The sequence below is a fragment of the Epinephelus moara genome, chromosome 8, assembly GCF_006386435.1.
Source record: "Epinephelus moara isolate mb chromosome 8, YSFRI_EMoa_1.0, whole genome shotgun sequence".
Taxonomy (NCBI): Eukaryota; Metazoa; Chordata; class Actinopteri; order Perciformes; family Serranidae; genus Epinephelus; species Epinephelus moara.
The window spans coordinates 24,257,863-24,281,831 of record NC_065513.1 but is presented as its reverse complement, the minus strand read 5'-3'; the positions used below and the strand labels follow the sequence as shown (position 1 = coordinate 24,281,831).

Genomic DNA, 23,969 nt, shown 5'->3' with positions numbered 1-23,969 from the left:
ACCTGAGTATTGTTGCTGACCGTGTCCATCCCTTTATGACCACAGTGTACCCATCTTCTGATGGCTACTTCCAGCAGGATGACGCACCATGTCACAAAGCTCAAATCATCTCAAACTGGTTTCTTGAACGTGACAATGAGTTCACTGTACTCCAATGGCCTCCACAGTCACCAGATCTCAATCCAATAGAGCGCCTTTGGGGTGTGGTGGAACGGGAGATTCACATCATGGATGTGCAGCCAACAAATCTGCAGCAACTGTGTGATGCTATCATGTCAATATGGACCAAAATCTGGGAGGAATGCTTCCAGCACCTTGTTGAATCTATGCCACCAAGAATTAAGGCAGTTCTGAAGGCTCCCAGACCCCCATCAAGGGTTGAGTCGCAGACGGTGTAGATTGAAATTGGTCCTCCCTAATGTAACATATGGCCATGGTGCTGCTCTCCACAACTGTAGTGAATTGAAAGCAGAAATCAGAGACACATACTTAAAAAAATCAGAGTAGAAAAATGATCTGCATAGCTCGGCACCACTTGAGAAAATATCATTTTTCTAATTTGAATGGACAAAACCTTTCGGATATAATTCATTACACCAGGATTTTGACATTTCTCTCACCTAAGATCTCCAACACACAGGTCACTCCAAACTCTGTATAACCCCGATGGCACCAGTCTGTCTGAAACTCAGAGCATTTTGTTATCTTAACTCTGTGCTCTGTAAATAATTCATCGGACACACCTCCCCTCCGCTGCTCTAAAGACCAAAAGTGATGGAACTAAAAGCTTAAAGGACTTAAACCTAAACTCCACAGCCGCATGGTGTGGAGGAAACTATTCTGGGAAGGTGAGAGCAGCTCTTTTCCCTTCAATCCTGCAACATAGGTGCCTGTCAGCTGGAGATTAAATGAGGAGTGACACATTTGCTCTCTGACACTTAAACTTAATGCTGTGCTCCAAATCACTCGTTTTTCCTCATTTATAGAGAATACATTTTAATAGGTGAATTTGTATTCATGATCAACTCCATAAAAGGTAAGACTGTGTGGAGTAGTTTCATTATGTCATGGTTAATATATCAAAAGCCGGTGCCAAGCAAGGATCACATATATAACTGTCTACAACAGGCTCTGTATGTGATCTGAGGATGAAAGTCTTGCTTGAGTGACTTGCTGCCTGTTCAGCAGGTACTGTTTCTGTTTCATGGTTGGCAATGTACTTCCTCCTGCAGCTCCCCACTACTGAATGAACACAGCAGATACTTCCAGAAAATCAGAAAAAAAAGGAGAAACAAAATCTGAGCTCAGAACTCACTGACAAGTTTGTCATTAGCTATGAGTTTCAGTTCATTTTCAAACTAAAAATAAACTTTTGTGAGTTGCAAGTTGACCTGGGGCCAAAACAGGAGCCCTGCCCTCATTTTCTGACAAGACCTCAGCACTGAGCGGAGATAAACAAAAACCCTAGAGGGGCCCAGAGGAAGAAGCAACACAAATAACCACAGCAACAATACAAGGATTTGGAGGAGCTAGAGGGAGCCGTGGGCATTGTCTGGCTTTAGTCAGCTACTTTCTGCTTCTTTTGAAAGTGTTCCTTGGGTGTGGATGACATTTCTCAGATCAGAGTAGGGGGAAAAACACTTCAAATGTTTCTGCAAAGTTTTCCTCCTTGTGCCTTTTGTTTAAACTTTAAATCTCCCTTTCCCCCAGGAAGGAAGGAAGAAAGGAAGAAAGGAGAAAAGAAACGAGACTCGGACCAAAGTGGAGAAAGATGAGAGGGAGTGAGGAGGAGACGGACACAAGACAGTGTAAAAGAAAAACAGAGACGAACAAAGAGTCAGGAGCAAACGGAGGGAGGCTCACAGACACTTATTTCATGTTCTTTTGATGTGGTGAAATAACCCTGCTGTGACATTATGACATAAGTCTCTCACTCATTCATCTACTCAGAAAAGTAACCCCATACACATGATGTCATTGGCACAAAACGCTCAATATATAGCTTACAGATGACTACTTGCCACACAGGACATACCATGAAACACATTTCAACAAGTAGCCAACAATGTTGAAATTGTGTGCAGCTGCTACAGTTGCAACCAATTTATTTGAGGTAGATGTCCAGGCCTGATGCCGGTGTAAAGGCGAGACTGGTTATGAAGCACTGAAAAGGATGGAGATAATTTTACAAAGGATGCACAAGCTGAGGCAACACTGTCGGCCCTTTTTACCAGCTAATGTAAGCATGGAAATAAATGGCTCATTCTAATGCGGGATTTATACTTCTGTGTCGAATCAACACTGTACCTACGCCGTAGGCTCTGGGTCAATGTAGAGCCTACGCTGTACCCTTTGCTGTAGCCTGACGTGCACCTCCCAGGAAATGTAACTCGATGCAGACCTCTTGTAGATTTTTGTAAGCTGAAACCATTTCCCCTCAGTGGAAACGAAGCTTTTATTTACTTTAATTTCACAGACAAGAAACAATTACTTACTACAATAAAGCCTCCACAAAATAGCATTTTAAGTCTTGTGTGTGATTTATCCATTGGGGATTTATACTTCAGGATTTATCCTGGCTTCATATGAGCAAAGGAAAATGCCAGTGCCATAGGCTTGTGCTAATAATATTAGCGTGTTTTATTTGTTTGGAAAACGTTTTTAGTATGAGACAGTTGTCTTGTCAGTTGTAATAGAGCCGAATTTTGGGAAATGTCGTTGTTGTTCCGGCTTCATTTGAGTAGAGGAAAAGTCTGCTAGCTGTTAGGCTAATTTATACAATTTAAAATGCCATAGGCTTGTGCTAATAACATTAGCATGTTATATTTGTGGGGAAAATGTGTCCAGATAAAGACAAGTGTTTTGTCTGTGAATGCTGCAAGTTAGAGTGAAGCTGATTTGTGTACTTGTGTTTGAAATTGTCTCTATTAAGCCATGTTTAATGTGTTTCAATGCTTTACACAATTTTCAACAGATTTGTTGACTTAATGTCTGTAAAGGAGCGCTTCCAGGACTCAAATTGTTTGCTTGAGGTGCTCTTTGGATGGGACAATCATATATAGTGCTCTTTGGATGGGACAATCATATATAGCAAAACTCAGGAAACTCCAAGGCACTCTCTTTGGAAACACGTTTCGGCATACAAGCCTTTGTCTCCCTGATGATTGTACGCTGAAACGCGTGGGAGTTTTTAAAGGTTTAAGATGACCAAGCCATAACAATAAAGGCTTTTTAATTTTTCCAAAGAGAGTGCCTTGGAGTTTCCTGAGTTTTGCTATATATGATTTGTTGACTTATCGCAAAAGAGCTTTCCAAAGCTTGAAATAATGAGGCAGACGATGTCATCAAGGTTATCTAGTCTGATGAAAGACACAATCCACTTGCTTGACCCATACTAGAGACCCACAGTCAGAATATTGCTGCCACTGCTGCTACAATCTTGACCAGGCAGTCTCTTGTGAGTCCACTGACTTTATACAAGTGCAATACTAGAAATAACTGCAGTAACCCCTTTCAGATCATATAATGTCTTTAAGTTCAGGAAAAGATAACATTTAAGTCAGATCACCACAGTGTATGATGATTACGAAAATGCCAACTGATATCTAGTTTAGTATCACAATATCAGTATTAAATTGATATTTATCCCATCTCCAGATAATCCTGATACCTAAAAATTTAACAAGAAAACTTTGAGCAAATTTGGTACAAACACAATTCGGCATTAATCTTTGAAGATAATGGATCGCTACAACAGTACAGGTGGTTTTTCCCGCTCTCCTGAAACTCCCAACTGCCAAAATATCAGACATGGTCCAAGAGAGTGACAGGATATACCAAACCTGCCAAGATCACAACAGCTACTGCATATGGAGACACAGTGTCTATCCACACTTCTACTTTAACTGCCAAACTAATCATTCTGTGCCATTGTGTGTGTGTGTGTGTGTGTGTGTGTGTGAGTGTCTGTGTTGGCTGCCCTGTCTGGAAACCCCCTTGTATGCCAGTGTTCAACAGGGCAGAGACACTTGTCCCTTAGTATACTGTGTGTGTGTGTGTGTGTGTGTGTGTGTGTGTGTGTGTGTGTGTGGGTGTGTGGGTGTGTGTGTACAAGTGTGTTTTCCCAGTATTGGCGGGCCGCTTGAGCCACATGTCATTAGACAGTGAGCCAGTTTGTGTGAAAACCGTTACTGCACCACTACACCAGCTGTGCCTCAGGGAAATGATGATGATGGCAACAGATGAAAAAAAAAATAAAAAGGAAAAACTAAAACAGCAAGAATATCTGTCTGAGGTGAACAGTTGAGTCCAGAACTCTGTGAAATGTGCTGGATTACAGCCTCAGATATGAAACGCCGGTGGTTTATTGTGATCTTTTGATGTACTTCATTAAATCATGGCCTCTGCTGGTTGAATAAAATGAACTTTCTTCACTGCTGGGGCAATCAGGAAGAAATATTTTCTATTATTACTGTTTAAAGACAACTAAGCTGTGCCTTTGTTGTGAGCTGAGACTGAAACCAAGTGTCTATGTGTGTGTTTGTGTGTGTGTGACCCAGAAATTGCACAGAGACTCAAAAGCCACAGTAAGAGCTTGCACTCACAAACAAGAATTCCTCAAGCCGAAATTGTCCAAATACAAAACAGACCATTTTTCAGTCTGAGAAGTAAAGACTTATAAGTGGTAGAAGAGGTTTTCTTTATGAAACCAACACAGCAATGGAATTAAGTAAATCCTGTATTATTTAAAAAGTGCTCACTTGACTGCTTCTTGACTGCAGTACTTTTAATTTCAACTTAATCATTCGCACTGGGCATTTAAAATCAGAATCCTGTTTATTACCTTGTGGTGTTTTTACATACAAGAATTTGCTTTGGAGTACTGTTGCATAACTTAAATATAATTAGAGAAATTCATTTAATAAAAATCAAGATACCTGAATATAAAGTAGAGGAAAATGACTACAAAAATATGAAGATATACTATAAAAATATGTCCAGTATATCTGAATAGAAATGCACTTTTTAGAAGGGATAGTTATGTGTAGAAATGTGTAGAATATTTTCCAAGTACAGTGCATAATTTCACAGTATTAAATATAGAAAGAATGTGTTTGATGTACAGATATAATGGTCCAAGAGATGAGCTGGGGGAGGGGGGCGGTTGGAATCCATTTCAAGACTTTGTCCTGGGTGGAAGGGGTCAAGTACAATTGTTTCTGCCCGCTTCAGGGTCCATGAGGTGTACCAACACATTCTCATGGTTGTTGACGGTCTGGGATGCCATGTCAAGTTCCGCCTGTTACGTGCATTGTCTTCTTTCAAAATAAACGCACTACATCAGTACAACACTGGGAATTAACTTTTTTGTCCCTTCAACAACAAACACACATGGTTGAGTTTAGGCAACGAAAACTAGTGGTTGGTTTTAGGCAACAAAAACACGTGGTTAGGTTTAAGAAAAAGAAACAGGGTTTGGCTTTAGAATCTTGCGGGACGCAACCATCACTTGAACCCATCCACCACCCTTCCTGCCCACCCCAATCGGACTTTCGCCGCCTTAACTTTTGTCCTTGTTCCGCCACGTTTCCCCAAGAAGCCACCAGGCTCCGTTCGGAGTAAGACTGGACTCAATGTACAGGTACAGGAAGGATGCCAATTGCAGCCAGTTGCCTTCACAGTGAATTAAATGATATGCTGTAGTCGTACCTTGTCCTTAGCAGTGGCAGCAGCGTACTAGATTGTGATGGAGGAGGTGGGGAGTGCACCATTGTTGGCTTTGGCAGGTTAAATTTCTTCAGCAGATGCAGGAAGTACATCTTGGTATTCAGCTGGTATTCAGCTCCTACTTGAGGTCCTGGGTTATGATGGAGCCCAGGAAGTAGAATCACTCTATAGTGTCAACTGGGGACGCACACAGGGTGCTTGGAAATCCACAGCCGTTTCCATTGTTTTTACAGCATTTAGCTCTAAGTTGTTCTGTCAACACTAGGTCACCTGATGGTCAGTCTCCCAATTGTTGGCGGACTCATCCCCGAGATGAGCACAATGAGGGTGAGTTTATTCCTTCCATTATGTGAAGTGACTACAGGACTGCATCAGCCAAACCAACACTCATTTGTTTAATAAAAGGCTTTGCATACTTGTCATTTTCTTCTAAATATATACAAGTTGGTTTAACAAGGGCAAGAGAAGACCTATCTTAAGTTGTAACAGGCCCAAAATAAGATTAAATAAAACGCATTCATTACAGCTAAATGACGCTGGAACAACAATATGCCCAGACCCTCCTGATTAAAAGCAGTGCTGCTGCAGACAGAATAAAACAGTGTTCCTCATTACTGACTAAGTTGTTTACAACATCAAAGTAGAACTGTAAATTCTTTGGGAAAAGACTGGCTTAGACCAAGACAGCGTTCCAGTTGTTGCATTTCTTTACTCTTGTATTTTCCTTGTTTTGGTCCTTACTGAAAAATGAAGAATTGTAAACACACAAACATCATCTGAAGGAGGGCAGTGTCTGTTTCTTACATATCGAGGGTCCAATTTAGCTCTTCCTTTGTTTCACTGTTTCATGCTGTGCTATTATGAAACTTTTCTTAGATCAAGCGTGTGTGTGTGTGTGTGTGTGTGTGTGTGTGTGTGTGTGTGTGTGTCTGTCTGTCTGTCTGTCTGTGTGTGTGCGCTCGTGTGACTTCCATGTAAAATTACATCTAGATTTCATCAGCTGTCAGATCACAGCAGGGAGCGCCAGTCTCTATCTTCCCAAAACACAGATAATGATCTGACACCTTATTTCATGAACAATGTGTCAGATATGGTCCATCTTTGATTTAAACAAGCACTGATTCTTTTTAAGGATGTGTAATGATAGATGTAAGTTTGGAGGGCGGGCAGTTTAAATCCCTGACCGTGTCCATGAGACACTAAATGAGCCTTAAATGCTGCTTGACTTGACAGACTTGCAATGGAGAATTGTAGTTTAACAAGTTATTCTCATTCATCATTCGCATGTATACCCACGAAATGTAATGGCCCAGAATTTGTATATAATCCATGTAATCGTCAAGGCTGCAATCATGTGACCAATACGCTGATAAGATTAAACAAAGACGTAGTATAAAGGAGTGATTGATGGGTCAAACAAACACACACAGTGCGCAACAGAGTAAACTTTGAGTTATATTCGGGGTACTTCATCAGGTAATGTTAAGTAGTACACTGTCTTATTTCAAGTATGTACTGTAACGTAACAACTCCCTACAATGTTTCTTTTCCTCAACCTAAGCTACAGAACTTACGTTAAGTACGTCATGTGACAACATGTAACCATGATTCTTTGACTAAAGCCCCGTTTCCACCAAACACTTCCAGTATGGTACCTTTGGAACCAAAAGTAACCCTCAGACATGGTACCTATACCCTAGTGTTTCCACCGCAAACAGTACTCTTAAATGTGGGCGGGGTTGTTGTTACTCACTGCTCTCCATGGGATATTCAAAAATAGCAGGTTTGTGCATTTGGTCCTTCTCAGGGGTTTAGTGTTGTCGGAGCCTACAGGCACAAGGCTCCACAATGCTTTTTTTTTTTTTTACCCGAATGAGGACTGGGATATATGCAGTTCACATAACCCAATATATATAAACGCTTGAAGATCCACTCATTACTGAAAGTGTACGTCATATAAAAACTAAAGTAATGGTCAAAGTCGTCACAGTGAAATTTAAGGTGTGCTGATGGATTCATGTTGTCAACTCATGCATTGAGTAACATTACAAGTTAACATTCCACCTTAAAAATTGCCGGCAGACGGCCCAGTGAATTAGGTTATTTTTTTCTACGACTCCAGCTGCTGCAAGAGGCAGCAAAACATCCTTTCATTTTATAGTTACAGTTTACTAATAAAACTCTCCACAGTATGAACAGAGGTTACATGAGCCTCAAAACCAGCCACAGCTCAGTCCTGAGCAGAGTGACCAACTGCTATTGACCAATCAATGGACTGCAGTGTTCACAGCTCCACCTTTTAGTACCAGATCTGTGTGCTAGGTACCCCAATAGAGGGGGGACCAAACATGGGGACGGTACAGAACGGTTCCATTGGTACCATCCACAACTTTTCACAGTGGAAATGGAAAAGAAGTGTACTGAACCATACTGCTTGGTGGAAACAGGGCTTAAATTAACCTGCGCAATGTTATTTTCCTGAGCCTAACCTGCCTAACCTTGCATTAAGTACATAACTTTACATGAAATAGAAGTCCAACTATAATTCTTTTCCTAAACCAACCTATCCAGTGGGGGCACTAATTCTTGGGGCACTTATTTGTTAGATATTATATCAACTATTATATGAGAATACGCTGAGTTTAAACAGCCATTTCAAAGGAAAATGTTCTAATAAAATTGTTTAATAGTGAGGAGCATGCTAGTGTCATTATGGCATACCTTCATCTTGTCAGCTTCCTGTCCTTTAAGCAGAAACGGCTGCCCAAATATAAGCACCAAAGTGTTACTTCATAGTAAAGGGCTGTCGTATCAAAAACATTATTGAATTAAACTAACCTCCTGCAAGAAAGTGCAACATGAGCCACAATTAACTTTAAGTGCATAAAAAAACAACAAGCAGTGAAACCCAAGCCTACTACTGTACCTGCTATGAGCCTAAAGCCTTACAGAAATCCTTGGGGATGGAAATACAAAGTACCACAAGCAGTGTGAGAAAGAAAGAGAGTGAAAGAGAGAGATTTTTTAGGCTCGATTCAAAGGTTTATTTTCAATAAACATCAATAAATGTTGTAAGACAACACAGCCCGGAGAGCCGGAGGGCCAGGAGCAAGTTAGCACACATACATGTGCACACACAAGTCATGTGTACTTGAACACAAACACACACACACAAAGTCTGTGTGGGAGAGAATCAATGAAAACAAAGCATATCTGAAACATGTTACAAAGAACTCCACAAAACAAGTCAGTAGGTCTGCACTTTTATAGCTGCACTGCTGAGTCACAATGTCGAGCAGCCGTAATAAAACCTGACTTTCACTCTGAGGCTGGTGAGACGCTGTTGGAGAGAAGATCTTAAATCTCTCAATCATTCAAAACAACTTTAAAGCCTTAATCCATTGACCTCATCATCACCCCATTTAACTTAAGCCTCTTTGGAAACAGTCTTTCCTAAAAAGTAATATCTGATTATCTGCAGCAGCAGCTGACTCAGTGCTTATTAAAGTTGGTGGCAAGCAGTTGACTCTCTGGATGTTTTAAGCCACTGAATAAAAAGCTTTTAGTGTCTGAATTGATAAATCAACAAACAGAAATTTGACACAAGCAGAAATAAAACACACATTTTAATCTGATATTAATCTAAACTGATTTTAATCTAACTCTGTCAAATATAAAATACATATTAATCATCTTATTTGCCACTGCCATTTATACATTGCATGTTTTCATCAATTATGCCAACAGATGGACAGTTTTTATATATTTTCAAGTTTCTAAAAAAGGGTTGTTCCTCAAAAGTGAAGTGCACAAAGTCTGTGTGCATCTTTCTTCAATATGAAACCAATACCAGAGTGACCTGTCATGTTTATATTCATATTGCACCTTTCATATTTCACTCCATATTAAAGTGATTTCCCTATAGAAAACCCTGCATAACAAGCTCTGCACACCAAACAGACATTCAAAAGCATGCAATAAAAAACAAGGTATGAAGTGCACATCGTCATAATGTAGAGGTTGAACCTGTGGGAAAACAATGTGTTCTGTGCAGTCTGACATGGGCAACAAGTGATGTACTCTCTTTTCATAGAGAAACTTGCAGAGACAAAGGCAGCCAAACCCACAGGCAACAGACTGAGCAGACTGAACAGACCTTTTTTATCAAGCAAAAATATAATGATAAAAAAATAGCCTTCGCTCCGTGTAACACAGAACCAGGGAAACTGTTTCAACATCAAGCAGCTAACTCTTGTTTTTAAAGCTGTAGTTTGGAGCTTTTATTAAAAATAATTTTCTTAATATTTGCTGAAACTGTCGCTGTATTCACATAACCTCAAACGTTTTCAGAAACATATTTTAGTGTACTGTTTAGCTGTAAAATGAGAAAGTCAGCCTCATTTTACAGCTAAACAGAACAGTAAAATATGTTCTTGAAAACATTTGTGGTGAGAAATAGGCAATGCAGTAAGAGAATCTTGATTCATATTTGGTCAGCGCTGCCTAGTTTGACATTTGACTGCAGTTCAGGTAGTGATTAACATGAATTAGAGCTGTGTTAGAGACTTCTCTGCTCTGATTGTTTGTTTTTTTGGTGCGTCATGCTAGAGAATGCCATTAAAAGCAGTAGAAAGAGGAGTAAGGACAGATTATCGCAGATTATCTGTCTCATGTACTTCTCTCAGAATAAAGTTACATTTTAGCAAATATGACAGTTATTTTCAAAAAGTTGCCAACTGTAGCTTTTAGTCCAGAAGAAGCTCTGCTCATGGAGCAAAGTAAATCTAGGCTTCACAGTGTTAACAGTTCAGTTATAGCACTTAGCCTTGGGCACTGTGACAGGCAGCTAGATTGTCCCTTTGTATAGGACTGGGGAAAAAAAGGGGCATCTGAATGTCTCTCATTCGCAGATATACAAGAAATGAATACCAGAGATCAGTGCCGCAAACCACCAACTCACCTCACAGCTACTTTATCTATCTGGATTTCAAAAACAGCTCAGTTTTGTTCCTCTGTGATTTTCAGTGTTGACATTGTTGTCTTTTGTCGTTAGTATTTTCACCCACAACCTCTGAGAGGCCCAAATGAAACCCTTAATGTGATTATTATTCCGATCATAAGGTCTAAACACCAAAGCCGAATGTGGAGAGGAATTATTCACTCATCCCTTTTTCATTATTGTGTTCCATCAAAATCTCTTCCCTCCACATGATTAATTACTAACCCTGCAGTCTTTCCCTATCTTGCTCCTGCTCTTGATGCCCCTAAATCCAAGCCACCATATCTTTCTCCCTCCCACTCACTGAGCACTGCCTCTGCCTGGCTCTCCTGATTCCCTGCCTCTTTCACCCCTACACGATCACTTTTTTTTCCCGCAGAACAAAAGATTTCAGGAGGCAAGATTCTTACAGCGGAGAGTCATTATTCTCTCTCCTTTCTCCACCTACAGTGGCTTCCTACCTGTGCTCCTCTGGGGGAGGAGGGGGAGAGAAAAAAGCGCTGTGTGCATGGATAATTCTGGAAAATAACAATGTGATATTTCATCCACGCGCGCACACACAGACACACAACGGACACACAAACGCGCCTTCTCAGCAAAGTACTGCCCATATTCATTAGCCACTTAAAATGCTGTGCTCAAATGAATCAAAGCAAACTGCTTACACGTAATCTTGTCACCCGTGGAGTAAAATATACCGGGTTCCTTATTACAGCCGCTATGGAGCCAAAATAAGTGAATGGACTTGTTGTACCATATGTAAGTCTATAGTGCACAGTGTGTGTGTGTATGTGTGCGTGTGTTCGCCTTTGTACAGATCATACACAATAAACTCAACTGAACATGAAGGCGTTTCTGTCGATTTTGTGCATTCTTGCCTGCCTCTGTGCGTGTGTGTGTGCGTGTGCGCGTTTCCTTGTTTTTCCTAAGCCTACACGGGTACAGTACAGTAAATTACATCATGTCTACAGCAGGAGAACAGGCAACCAAAAACCTTTTTACAGCACACGCTAAATCCCCTTTTTCATGGCATCCTACAGAATTACAATGTACTCTTTCAAAACAGGCCTAAGTCTTGTGTGTTTGTGTGTGCATGTGTGCGCACGCACGTGTGCAAAGTGCAGACGTAAGCCTAGGAGGTAAAAAGTTACAGTGGTGATTATAGTAATTATGGTTTCAGGTTTTTGCATATTCCTTCAGATGGACCACTAGATTACCAGACAGTTTTGGCACAGAGAGAGGGAACGGGGGAAAAGAAAAGAGTTACTGTTGGGGGGTGAGGGAGGGAGGGGAGCGGCTAAAAAGGGGGGATGTGGAAAGGAGAGCGCGAGAGGAAGAAAGAGTTACAAAGGAATAGAGAATGTAGTGGCGAAAGATACGAAGAAGAGAAAGACTAATCCTTCAGGCGGCTTCCCAACGCTGCTCAGCCCACTTGCTCTCCCCTTCCTCCTCCTCTTCCTCCTCTCTCCACACTCAACCAGGAGTTGAATGGGCTTTTACAGTGCAGCTTTGTTCCCTATCAAAAAGGAGCGTGAATGTCAAATTCTCCACCAAAAAGGGAAAAAAAAGCACCTTCCCTTTTAGTTTTTTTTCCTTCTCTCACTTCATTCTCTTTCACTCTCTCCATTTCTCAGTTTCCCTCGTGCTCCTGCTCTTAACCTTGTCCCTCCTTTCTTTTCTCTCCTCATCTTTCACTCTCTCAATACAGGACAATGCTTATAACAAGCTTTCAGTGGAAACAAAAAGGACCCGGGGTCCCAGCCTCATGGACCCCCTGTTGCGGCACGTCGTCTTTTCTCAATGGCAGCTTAATTACATATTCATGGTGACACAAATAAGACTCTCTTGCTCCGACACACAAACACACCACTCAGCCAAAGCACCCAGCACCCATCTGCTGGTCGTGTGTCTGCACTCGGAGGAATTGTTCTTTCAAACGGACGCACGCGCACTGAGAATGTGTCATCTTTGCATTTGTGTGCGTTTAAGGAAGTCACCTGCGCAGCGCTGCGGCTCATAAAGGTTTAGCACTGCAGAAATCTGTGATGATACTTTTAAAAACGATACATACATACATCCCCAAATCTGCAGCCTGTCTTTAATACGAGTGCCATGAGCAAAAAATCTGGAGACGCAGCAGATTGGTACTTTGGCATGAGTCCAAACAAAGTGTCAGAGACAGACACGGGAAGGGGCAGGGGGATTAAGCTGAAGAAGCAGAAGTTGGTTTCTTCACACACAGAAAGGGAAAAAAAGTGTCTCCGGTAATCGCTTGTCTTCAGTAAGCGCAGTGTGCTGCACATTGTGTTTTGAAGCAAGTAAACCAGCCCAGGCTATTTACTGGAGGTTTTACGGTATCAAATAAAAAGAATATATAGACCATGAAAAGCCTAAGCTGCCGGCTGTGGATAGAGGCAAGGCCTTAAAAAAAAGACACAGGGTGAGATTTCAATGGAGAGCAGCTGGCATGGTGTGGAGCTCCATTTCTCTACCTGTCTCCTTCCTTCTCTCCTTCCCTTTTTCTTTCCATCTATCTGTATTGGACCTGTGTATGTGTGTGTGTGTGTGTGTGTGTGTGTGTGTCGGCAAAGCCCCCCCTCCCTCCCCCCGGCTGACTGATGAGTTTCCACCATGTTTCTGTGACCAAACACGTGCACACACACATATACACACAAACACATAATGTCCCGCTGGTTGCGGGCCCCGTTCAGATGCACAACAATATGTCCACTGTTTGGGCCACACTCTAATTAAACAGTGTAAATCTAACTAGAGAAAAGGGACAGAGTGGTGAGAGACAGTAGCAGAAGAGGAGAATAATAAAAGGGAGCTAAAAGTGAGAGCAACAAACACAATGTCAGAGGTAGCAGATGGGAAGGAGAGAAAGCAGGACAGAGAGAGGGAGAGAAATGGGGACAAATGACGGGAAAGAGGAACTGAGACGATGGACAACAGAACAGAAATCTGTGGCCTGGCACTCGGTGGCGTCGGTTCACTGAGCCCAACTGTTTATTATGGGAATCAAAGACGCCCATTTTCTCCTGCAAAAAATGGCAGCCTCTCAGATTTGGCTTTACCAAAATGATTTTAGTGGATTTTTCAGTGATAATGACTACTCAAAAAAATAACGAGGGTTGGGGAATGATTGGATTTATTACGGTACCAGTGTTAAAACAGTGGCACCGATGCCTAAGACGATAGTTCCAAAAAACATGTATCTCAAACAGTCAATGATATTAAAGAACGGCTTTTTTTTAATTGCAAAGGCAAATTTAACTGGAAATCTAACAACATATTTGGTCTGACTCTTAACAGTTTAAAGCAGGGGTGTCAAACATACGGCCGGTGGGCCAGAACTGGCCGCCTAAGGGTTATTTATCGCATGTGCTTGTTCTTCTTCACATGAAAAGACAGGGAAAAATGGAGCTGTTGTTATTCATACATTATTATGCAATGGTTTTATTGGTCCAGCCCACTTGAGATCAGGTTGGTGTATGTATGTGACCCATGAACTAAAATGCGTGTGACACCCCAGCTTTAAAGTATACTTCAATGTATCAATATAGATAAATATAAAACACTTTTAACAAATTAGCCTAATAAGTAAAACCTAACTTAACAACAATAATTTCACACCAGATAAGTTACAGTACTAATTACTACACAATCAATTTTCAGTTGGGATCAATAATTGTCCCCCTAACTCAGGAGAGTCTCGGCAACCAGACGTTTCTCCATTATCGGTTTAGGAGTGGGTGAGATTATCAATACTCTGGCTACGTGTGCATGCACAAAATAGTCCGGTTTATGCCAAAAAAGACAATATTCCTACTAACTTGTATATATGTCTGATGAAAATGAATATTGTGCTAATATACCTGTTTACATGCAGCCGTGCATACTCTGAATAACATGTCACATGTCCTTCATCATGTCAAAAGACAGCAAAGAGGAACATCTGACGCCACTTGTCATTTTGCCTGTTTGCATCACAACTTAGGGCTGGGCAATATGAGGATATTATATCGTTACTGAGATATGAGACTATATTTTGGATATCGTTGTATCGTGATATGGCATACAAACCAGTGTTTTTTCCCTCATTTTAAAGGCTGCATTACAGCAAAGTGATGTAAATTTATCAACTTACCAGACTTTCTATATATTTTTTAACGCTTACCTTAACCCACTTAGTAGATGTATCCACAGTATTGATGATTATTGAGCAAAAATCTGTGTCAATTGTGTCAATATTTTAAAAAAAAAAACACAAAAAAAAAAACCCAGCCAATCCTACAACTTCGTCGAGGGTGTTTGGTCAGAAATGTTGTTATGTTTTCATACCATGCTTTGAAGACATTTAAAAATATTGAGAAATATATTGTGTATTGAGATATAGCCTAAAAACATTGTGATATAATTTTCAGGACATATCACCCAACCCTATCACAATTACAGGAATTTTTAAAGTCTCCTACAGGTGGCAGACTTGGTCCAACATGGGATAACAGCCCTCCTCTTAAACGCCTTCATCCACCTTATGAAAAGGTTGGCGTTTCTCCTTACGACCAGAAATATGGGCCACGAATCATAACTCAGCCTTGCAAACTGGTGCCGAGTTGTGCACAACGTATCTACTGTATGACAACGCACAGAGCCGACTGTAAACAGACAAGAGGCTGTGTGTCGCAAACTGCTGTAAAAAAAACAAACAAAAAAAAACCAAACAGTTTAGACGCATATTCCAAATGCGCTGTATACATGCCGAAAGAATGCTCATAAAACCCAAATACCGGCAAATCCCACACATCGTAACATGACCCATATAAAATTCCTAATATTCTCATATTCGGAATATTAGGCAAATATTAGTGTGCATGTAAACATACTCAATGAGAGTTGCTGGTCCACCTTAAAAATCCACCTCGATCAAGCCTGGTCAGGTTCCAATGGGAAGCTAACTGAGCTCGCTAACTTCGGGGCTAACCCACATTCACTTTAATCAGCTGGTGGTAAGAAAGACACAAGAACTTGGCTCGGGTCTTGACGTGTTACAGCATTTATTCATGGACAAAAAGCCTCAACTGTTCACAAACTGCACTGCCACGTTTAACTTCATACTCTCTGCTCTGGTTGCTGCAGCCGCACTGTCATTGTCACCAGCACACCCCTTAAGCTCACACAACCTGGCACTGAAATGAGGCACTAAAATCAGCATTATGATTTAGTCCAGCAGGCACCAGCCATACAGGAACCAGTGCCAATGGGTGTCAGTACCCTACCCTAAAAATAACTTCAAGCTATTCTAAAAAAATGTAAATTCCTTCTGATGATTATGATCTAACAGCTCATTCATTGTGCCCCTGAGTGTTTTTTATCTCTCAACGGGTATAATAATACAACTTTAGAGCTAATGAAGATAGTGTACATCTAAATCTGTGATTAAAAACACTAAAATAGGCTTATATTTTTTGCAGCGCAGGACTGCATGGTACCAGTGGGAACCATATAGTAGGCCATTGATTGGGAACAAACGACATTCTCTCAGAACACCCACCCCACACACACAACTAACTAAAACAAAAAGCCTGGAAATGAGAGCCCCAAATGAGGCCTTAGGTTTCACAGGCCATGAAAAATTCATAATTCCAGATCTTTACATGAAACTCTAGAAGGAATTAGGCCTAACAGCAGGAGACGCTGGGAATCGGTTTCAGAACATTTAGCTTCTCCTTTCTCTTTTCCCTCTGTTCTCCAGCTCAGCCTGTCTCTCTAGTAAACACGCACACTCACAGACACAAATGAGCACACAAACACACGCACAGGGATACATTCTTATGTTCTGTCCCGGGTTTTCCCCTACGGAGAGCAGGAGATAGCAAATGGTGCGAACGGTGTGACGCACTTTGTCGACACAGCCTTTTGAAAACCACACTTGCGCCTTTTAAACCGGATTTCATCTCTGCTTTCCTCAAAGAAAAACGTACTGCAAATGAAATTCTCTGCCGCTACACAAACAACCCACGTTCAGGCTTTTGATTCTTGGAATAGGCCGAGCTGTGACTGCTGTATGCTCCATGTCAACCACATATAAGTTGCACACAACTGTAGGTCGACACATGAGGTCCACCTTTGTCACAGTCCAGCATAAAGTCTACGGAGTGAATGGATGAACATGCAAGGCCACAGGCAAGGAGAGAGAAAAAAGGTCAGTAAAGCCCATTCAGCAGCTCACAGTGGAGAGAGACTGAAAGGATAGAGATAGAGAAAAGGTGGGTGGAAAAATGTCTCATAACTGGTCACACTTAAAGTAAGAGTCTATGAAATGTACGGATGAGTAAGCAACGATAAAACATTTTTTATAAAGAAGGCAGAGAGGGTGAGGGAAATCTGCCATCACTAGGCTGCTGCTAGCAGCAGGAGGGTCTTCTATACAAAACAACCCCAGACACAGTCAAAGACTTCCTTTCACACACTCCCGTGAACGCCTGTCCAAGCACACACACACACACACACACACACACACACACACACACACACGTAAGTACACTCACATACACACATGCAGAGTATCCAGACAGAATGCAGCATTGTTTGACCACAGAAATATCTCACTGTGTGCGTGCGTGCGTGTGTGTGTGTGTGTGTGTGTTTGTGTGTGTGTGTGTGTGTGGCAGTCACTCAGCTTGTCAAGTCCTAGTGGAGTGATCAAAGCTGGTACAAACCACCCAGAGAGATCTCTCCCTTCCTCATCCATTCATCCTTCCCTTCTCTCGCTCTGATACAGAAACAGCATCAAATTTACCACATTAAACCTGCTCGCCCAATCGGACGGCGCTGGCTGGACTAGTACAGCCAATCAAATTGGCCTATTTAGTTCCAATAATTCCCAGCTGTCCCCCTACAAGCACTGAACCCTGGATGGCTGCAGTGCACCATGGGACAGGATCAGAGCATAATGGGAGACAGCATGGGAGCTCTGGCAATATCATAATGCCAGGCGTGCACACACACACACACACACACGCAACGAAATACCATGCGAGCTCTGCTGGAGCACTGCTACGATGCCAAGTTGACACACACATGTACAAAATCACACAATCTCCCACGTATAGACATTCTGGCACATGTGTACACAGAAGCACTCACACACACACACACACACACACACACACACACTTACACACACACACACACACACACACCGCAGGAGTTCCCTGAGAACATCCCTAAGCTGCCAAGTTCATAAACACACACTCACACACCCCTCCTGTGAGCACTTTCAGTACATCTATACACCTCGGCACAACCGGGTTCGCACATACACACCAACACCCACTCGCACAGACACACAAACGCCCACGTTTTTTGATTTCCAACGGTGTTGCTGTCAATCAACGATCCAGCTCAAGACTATATACATTCAAAGTGAAAAAGTATCCTTGAATAAATGGTTGTGTTAACTTTTGCTCTTCCGAGCTGAAACACGCCACAGAAATATGATCGTCTGTAACCAGAACCCCGACTACGGACTGTGGAATCTAAACTGACTGGGACTGCAGGGTAGAGAAGCAGGAACACACCGAGTGTTTCAGACTAACACGATACAGCAGTTCACTTGTAGAACCTGACTTCTTCACCGCAGCTTAGTCATCAGAATAAACAATGGGGCTTTTTGTCGAGTGATCTTGACACCCATTCATTCCAGATCAAATGTAAGGAGGCTTAGCTAATGGCTTTTTTAATAGGCCAAGAGGCTTGAGGGTGGGGCTTAGTTGGAAGTCGGACACATGCACTCGAACTGGCATGAGAGGATCTCAGCTAACACTCTCCTCTCATTGTAAGGGTACGCCTGTGTGCATATAATGCAACACAGTTTATATAGCTCTACAGAGCTAAGGGAAAGATGTCAACATGCCAGATTAAATGATTTAAAGGTTCATAATTAAAAGCTCAGAAGAGACTTGGATGTAACGTAGACTGACTTGGATTGAATCCATTATGTGTGCTCAAAAAATGGATTCACAAAAACATATTTGAAGGTTCTTATCATTCATCATTATTCGGTTTGAATCCACAGCAGTGCCAGCATCATTTCCATACACCATCCTGAACATCATTAGTCACGACCTCAAAAACAAACTCGGCTATTAAAACATACCAAACCACATATTCCACAGCGGAATTAAACTGGAGGCAACAACTGGCCATAAGACACTCAATGATGCATGAGCAGAGCTAAACAGCACAATCATTTGGTTAAAACAACTATTTGTGTTTCCCATTCAAAGACAAAACGCACACTGAAACACAGTTTGTGATTCGAAAGGAAAACGTCCACCTGAATGGACTCGGGGAATCGAATCCAGCACTGATGCACAGAGAGGATCAGCTATGTACACAAAGCTGCCACCCCCCCCCCCACACACACACAGTTAGGTCAATGCAGTTTGTGTGTTTTGCCCCATTCAATAGAACAACTAATGGAGTGACTCCTCGCACACAAAGAACCAACTTCAGAGACACGAGTCAAGTTGTTGGGAGCAGAGAAATAACAGACAGGAACACAACAGACGAGCCAAACTAAGAGGGAGAGGAGAAATATAAGAGAGGGAGCAGGATGAGCCACAAAACTGCAGTTTTCAGGAGTGTGTGCAAAGCTTGTAGAGTCTAATCTGCCTGAAAAGCATCAACAGTTTTAGTTTCCAATTATCAGATTTCTCCACCAAAGTCAAATTGAGTCGCACGCTGGTGGCAAGGTGCAATTTATCAGAGGTGGGCGAAAGCCTACTCAAATTGTGTCCCTAAATTGCAATGTATTGATTTAACAGTAAACCAATAGAGAACGGTCATAATGAATATTGGTGGGTGTTGCTGAAACGCTGTTCCCCTGGGCAACGGGAGAAAGGTGGCAGCAACATCATGTCCAATTACTGCCCAAATTCAGCACAAAAACCTGAGGCCAATCAGTAATGTCGATACCAATTTACTGACTGCATTGTGGTGCGGACTGGGCAACTTAGTGTCTCCTCTGAGGCTTTCACATGGAATATTACTTATATAATGGAGTGTAAAGATTAAAGCAACACTGGGTCCTGATAGGGTATTAGAATATTATACTTATGGACTATAATAGGGAATGAAAGCCGCCGTAAGTGCCTGTTATAAGGTCACACTTCTTAGGTGACTGAGAGCGTGCAGGGGGAATGTGGTGAATTAAGCAACTTGTTAAAACAACAGAAGGGTTGGACATTAATGCTTTTGCATGAACATTAACAAGGCACAAGTTTCTGCCTGAGAAGGTCACTGAGAGTGTGAGGGAGAGAGAGAAAGGTGTTGGCTGTCAGCATTTCGTGGGAGCAGCCTATTACACAGTGACTCTCAGAGCTCTTAAATGAGAATAAAATGCCTCGACGGTATAAAGTTAGGCAGCATATTCGGGGCTTCATTCAGCCTGTGACCTGCATATCCTCCACAATCACTGTGTGGCCGCACACCACTCTTGAGATATATCACTTTAATATTCCTGGTATGCTTCACCGGAGGATTACAGCGCGAGGACTGTAGGGATACACAACACCTTATCATTTTAACAGCCTCGTTTTTGATATTGGGGAGCTCTCTTTATAAGCTAATGATGATGAGCTGGTGATATTGTGGCATTCGTGTTGAAAGTGCGTAATGTTTGCAGCACATATCTTGTAAGATGTGTGTAATTGCCTCTGCGCTCCTGGCGGCTGCGAGTGTTTGTGACTTCTGATCAATTTTCCGATCGGCGCGGTGAAGCGTCGCCTCTGTCGGGCGACTGCAATGAGACATTAGTCGGCTAATCGTGGACTCCAGTCCTGCCCTTCACAGTTTTCACCTTAATTTAACTGTGATCTGGAGAGTTGATTCCCCCGGTTTTACAGTCCTGACGAGAAATCACTGCAATATTCAATTCCGACGGGGACTTGGGGAGTTTGTGTAGCCACGTTCATATTCATCTGGCTCCTGATCGCGAGTCCAGACCCTATATTCCATCACATATAACTCAGTCTTTTTCTAATTAACCGTATATTTTTCAGTCTTCCTAAATTAATTAGCTCATTACTGGTTTCTCGTAGGGAAACGTGGGCTGCGAGTTCTGCCTTCCAGTTGGCACCGCGCAGGGAAATGCGCAGACATACGCGGTGTACACCTTCAAGAAGCTGGCCGTAAAGCATCCATTCATCAGCATCTGCTCAATTTATATGGAAATAAAAAAGTAAACCTCCCAGGCTGGAGCGACTTGTGCCTCCCTGCCTGCTGTAACAAGCACCGCCGAAGCCACACAGCCGCATCTCGGCAATGCAGGAAAGCTTCCACCGCGTCCACACTTTATTTTAAAGATCTGGAAGAAGACGCGCTCTCCAGCCTTACCTTGGGCGATTCCTCTGTGTGCGAGCACCAGGAGAAGCAGGATCCCCGGCGTGGCGCACATCCTCACCAAGCTGCAACCCCCGTGTCCTATTCCACTTCTCTGTCCACTTTTCCCCATTACAAGCAACGCGTAAAACACATAAACACACACACAACTCCTCGGTCCACGGTGGGGGAAACGAGAATCCCCCCCACACTTCCACCTCAGGGTCTCTGCTGATTAATCAAACGAGTCCAAAAAGAGGGTCGGTAGGTGTATACAGCCTCTAGTCCCGATGTCGAAGTCCGTGTGAGAAGGCGCAGGTTAAGCTGTGAGAAGAGAGAGGTGGTGGAAACAGCCACGGGGTCCCTTTACTCGTGTCAGCGGCACCGCTGCCTTGCCACTAAGCTCTGCTTTCCTCACCGTGCGCTCTCTCCTTCTCCACTCGCTCCGTTTACGCAGAGAGACAGAAATGCCACCGCCCTCTGGCTACCATACACTCTCTATTTCTCCCTCTCGCACTCACTCTGCTCTCCTCTTCCTCCTCTTTCATACTTTAATAACATAAACACAAATAAAAAAACACCTGCCTATTAATGACATGTCTAAAGGGGATATTTGTGTTTGATAGGTTTAGAGTGAAGTTTATTCCCTCCCACCCTCACTCCTTATCCCATTTTTAAAGCTTAAAAATAACCTCATCATATTGTCTTGAAACTTTTCCGCAGACAGATGTTTCATTTTCACTTTCTTTCATTATTGTTTTTATCTACTGGTTTTATGTTTGTGACTTATCATGTTAGTTTTTTCGATATCTTTTTAAATCCATTGTATCTTTCTATTGTTTGCGCGTGTACGCACGTGCGCGCCTATAATTGCAGCCGGTGTGGAACAAACCAAGGAGCCACGTTTCTCCGGGAGCTCACCGACTGATGGCTGCCCCCTGACGGCCACGTGCGTTGGACCTGCAAAAGGATGTGCTGTGAAAGGTAAAATCTCCACAGCACAGTTTAGCAGCTTTAATAAGAAACACTAAAGTAGAAATAAATAAAGTAAGCCTGGTTAATGATTATATAAACCAGGGTTATTTACCATACCGTTTTCAAGCTAAATCAGGGGTGTCAAACATAAGGCCCGTGGGCCAGAAATGGCCGCCAAAGGGTCCAATCCGGCCCAATAGATGAGTAGACTAAGAGGTGCCAGGTTTCAGGACAAAGTTACACAATGGCACAATGTGTTGCCTACTGCCTGTTTTTTTCCCACCCTGACCAGAATACAGTCCTCTGATATAACACTGAATACTAACTGTGACCATGTTTAAAGATACTGAACATTGTGCAACATATTGTCAATCAGCAGCTTCAGTTCAAAAGAATCTGCATCAGGAAGCTGTTCATCTGTTTTGTAAATGATGACTGTCTACAGAATGTGCTTGTAATTCTTTACAGAAAAAAGGGAAAATATTGGAGCTGATGGTTCTTATAGGTTATTGTGCCATGGTTTAATTGGTCCGACCCATCTGAGATTAAAATGGGCTATATGTGGCACATGACCTAAGTTCGACACCCATGGTCTAAACCTTCTGCAACCCAACCCTTGAGGTGGGTTTTGGGGTGGGGGGGATTCCACCCTGGAGAAATATTTAAAGACTTAACAGCTTAACTGATCATTTCAGAGCTTTTAAAACAAACATCTTGGATTAGGAGCTCTCAAAGTTTTGATGACTGAGTGCCATTTTAAGGAGCCAACACATGACTGAGGACCGCAGACGAAAAGTGCACACACTATCACTTTTTTAATGACATTTCTTTACGATTTTATGCTTATGGATTTCTTTTTTAATACTAACACTAAAATCTGTGACAAGTGACAGTGATATAAATATGTCAGTGGTTCCCAACTGGTGGGTCGCAGTCTAAAAGTAGGTCGCAGGTTTATTCTGAATGGGCCGCAAGTGACATGAGAATGTGTTTGTAAAAACTCAACTCACATTTATTTATAAGACACATTTTAAAAAGTCAACTCACGCTGACCAAAGTGCTGTACAAAAGGAATAAGATGCTGAAAACACACATATGAGAGGCAACAAAACACACTTTATTTTTAAAGTACAGTGAATTTCTGGCACAAACTTTTGTTTTGACATGCCTTTTCCAGCTGTACAGTGAGTGAATAACAGACAGCTACTTAACAGATACAGAAGACTACCTTGACGATAGGGCCAAACACAAGTATGATGCTGAATATATTGTGGACCTTGAGCCAATGACTATGGAGCAATCTGGACCCTGTGACTGAACCAGTTGGGAACAACTGGTGTATGTAACAATGACATTCTAGTTTTCCACTTTTTTTTAATACATTTGAACGCAACAAAACAAAGATAGTTTGAACCCTATGTTGAAATTAAACTTACGCCCTTGGTTGCTACATTTCTTCATCACAGTACTAGGAAATGGAAAATGGAAATGTTAACAGCAGGAGAAGGACGTGAACACGTTTTTCATTTGTTCAAATTTATCAAAGATGACTGGCTGAAAATATAATTATGTTTCCAGCCGTACGTGCTGTCCTTTTTTATAACGGTGACCTCAGGTTTGTTTATAGTATTTCCCCCACATTTCCACATATTAAGACAGTACATTCATGTGGCAATATGTCCTGATTTTTGTTTGTACAGATGTCATCTTTGCAAAGGTAGAATAAGAATCCAATACGATAAACATCTCTTTTTAATGATCTACTAGCACTGCTTATATAACTACGGCGTCACCTTGAAATATCTGACTACTCAAGGAAAACATAAACAATTAAATGACTGATGAATAAACTCAAAACAATCTTAATACATATTTGTAT

General features: G+C 42.0%; 1 protein-coding gene across 3 annotated transcripts in view; it reads right to left on the bottom strand.

The window, feature by feature from the left end:
• The window catches only part of unc5ca (unc-5 netrin receptor Ca), a 283,732-nt gene extending 262,170 nt beyond the window's left edge, over window positions 1-21,562 (bottom strand). For all 3 annotated transcript variants that reach the window (XM_050050565.1, XM_050050566.1, XM_050050567.1), the window contains exon 1: window positions 21,131-21,562. In XM_050050565.1, the coding sequence (XP_049906522.1) occupies window positions 21,131-21,248 (118 nt within the window). In that variant the 5' untranslated portion in view covers window positions 21,249-21,562. The remainder of the gene's footprint in view (window positions 1-21,130) is intronic.
• Between the last annotated feature and the right edge of the window lie 2,407 nt (window positions 21,563-23,969).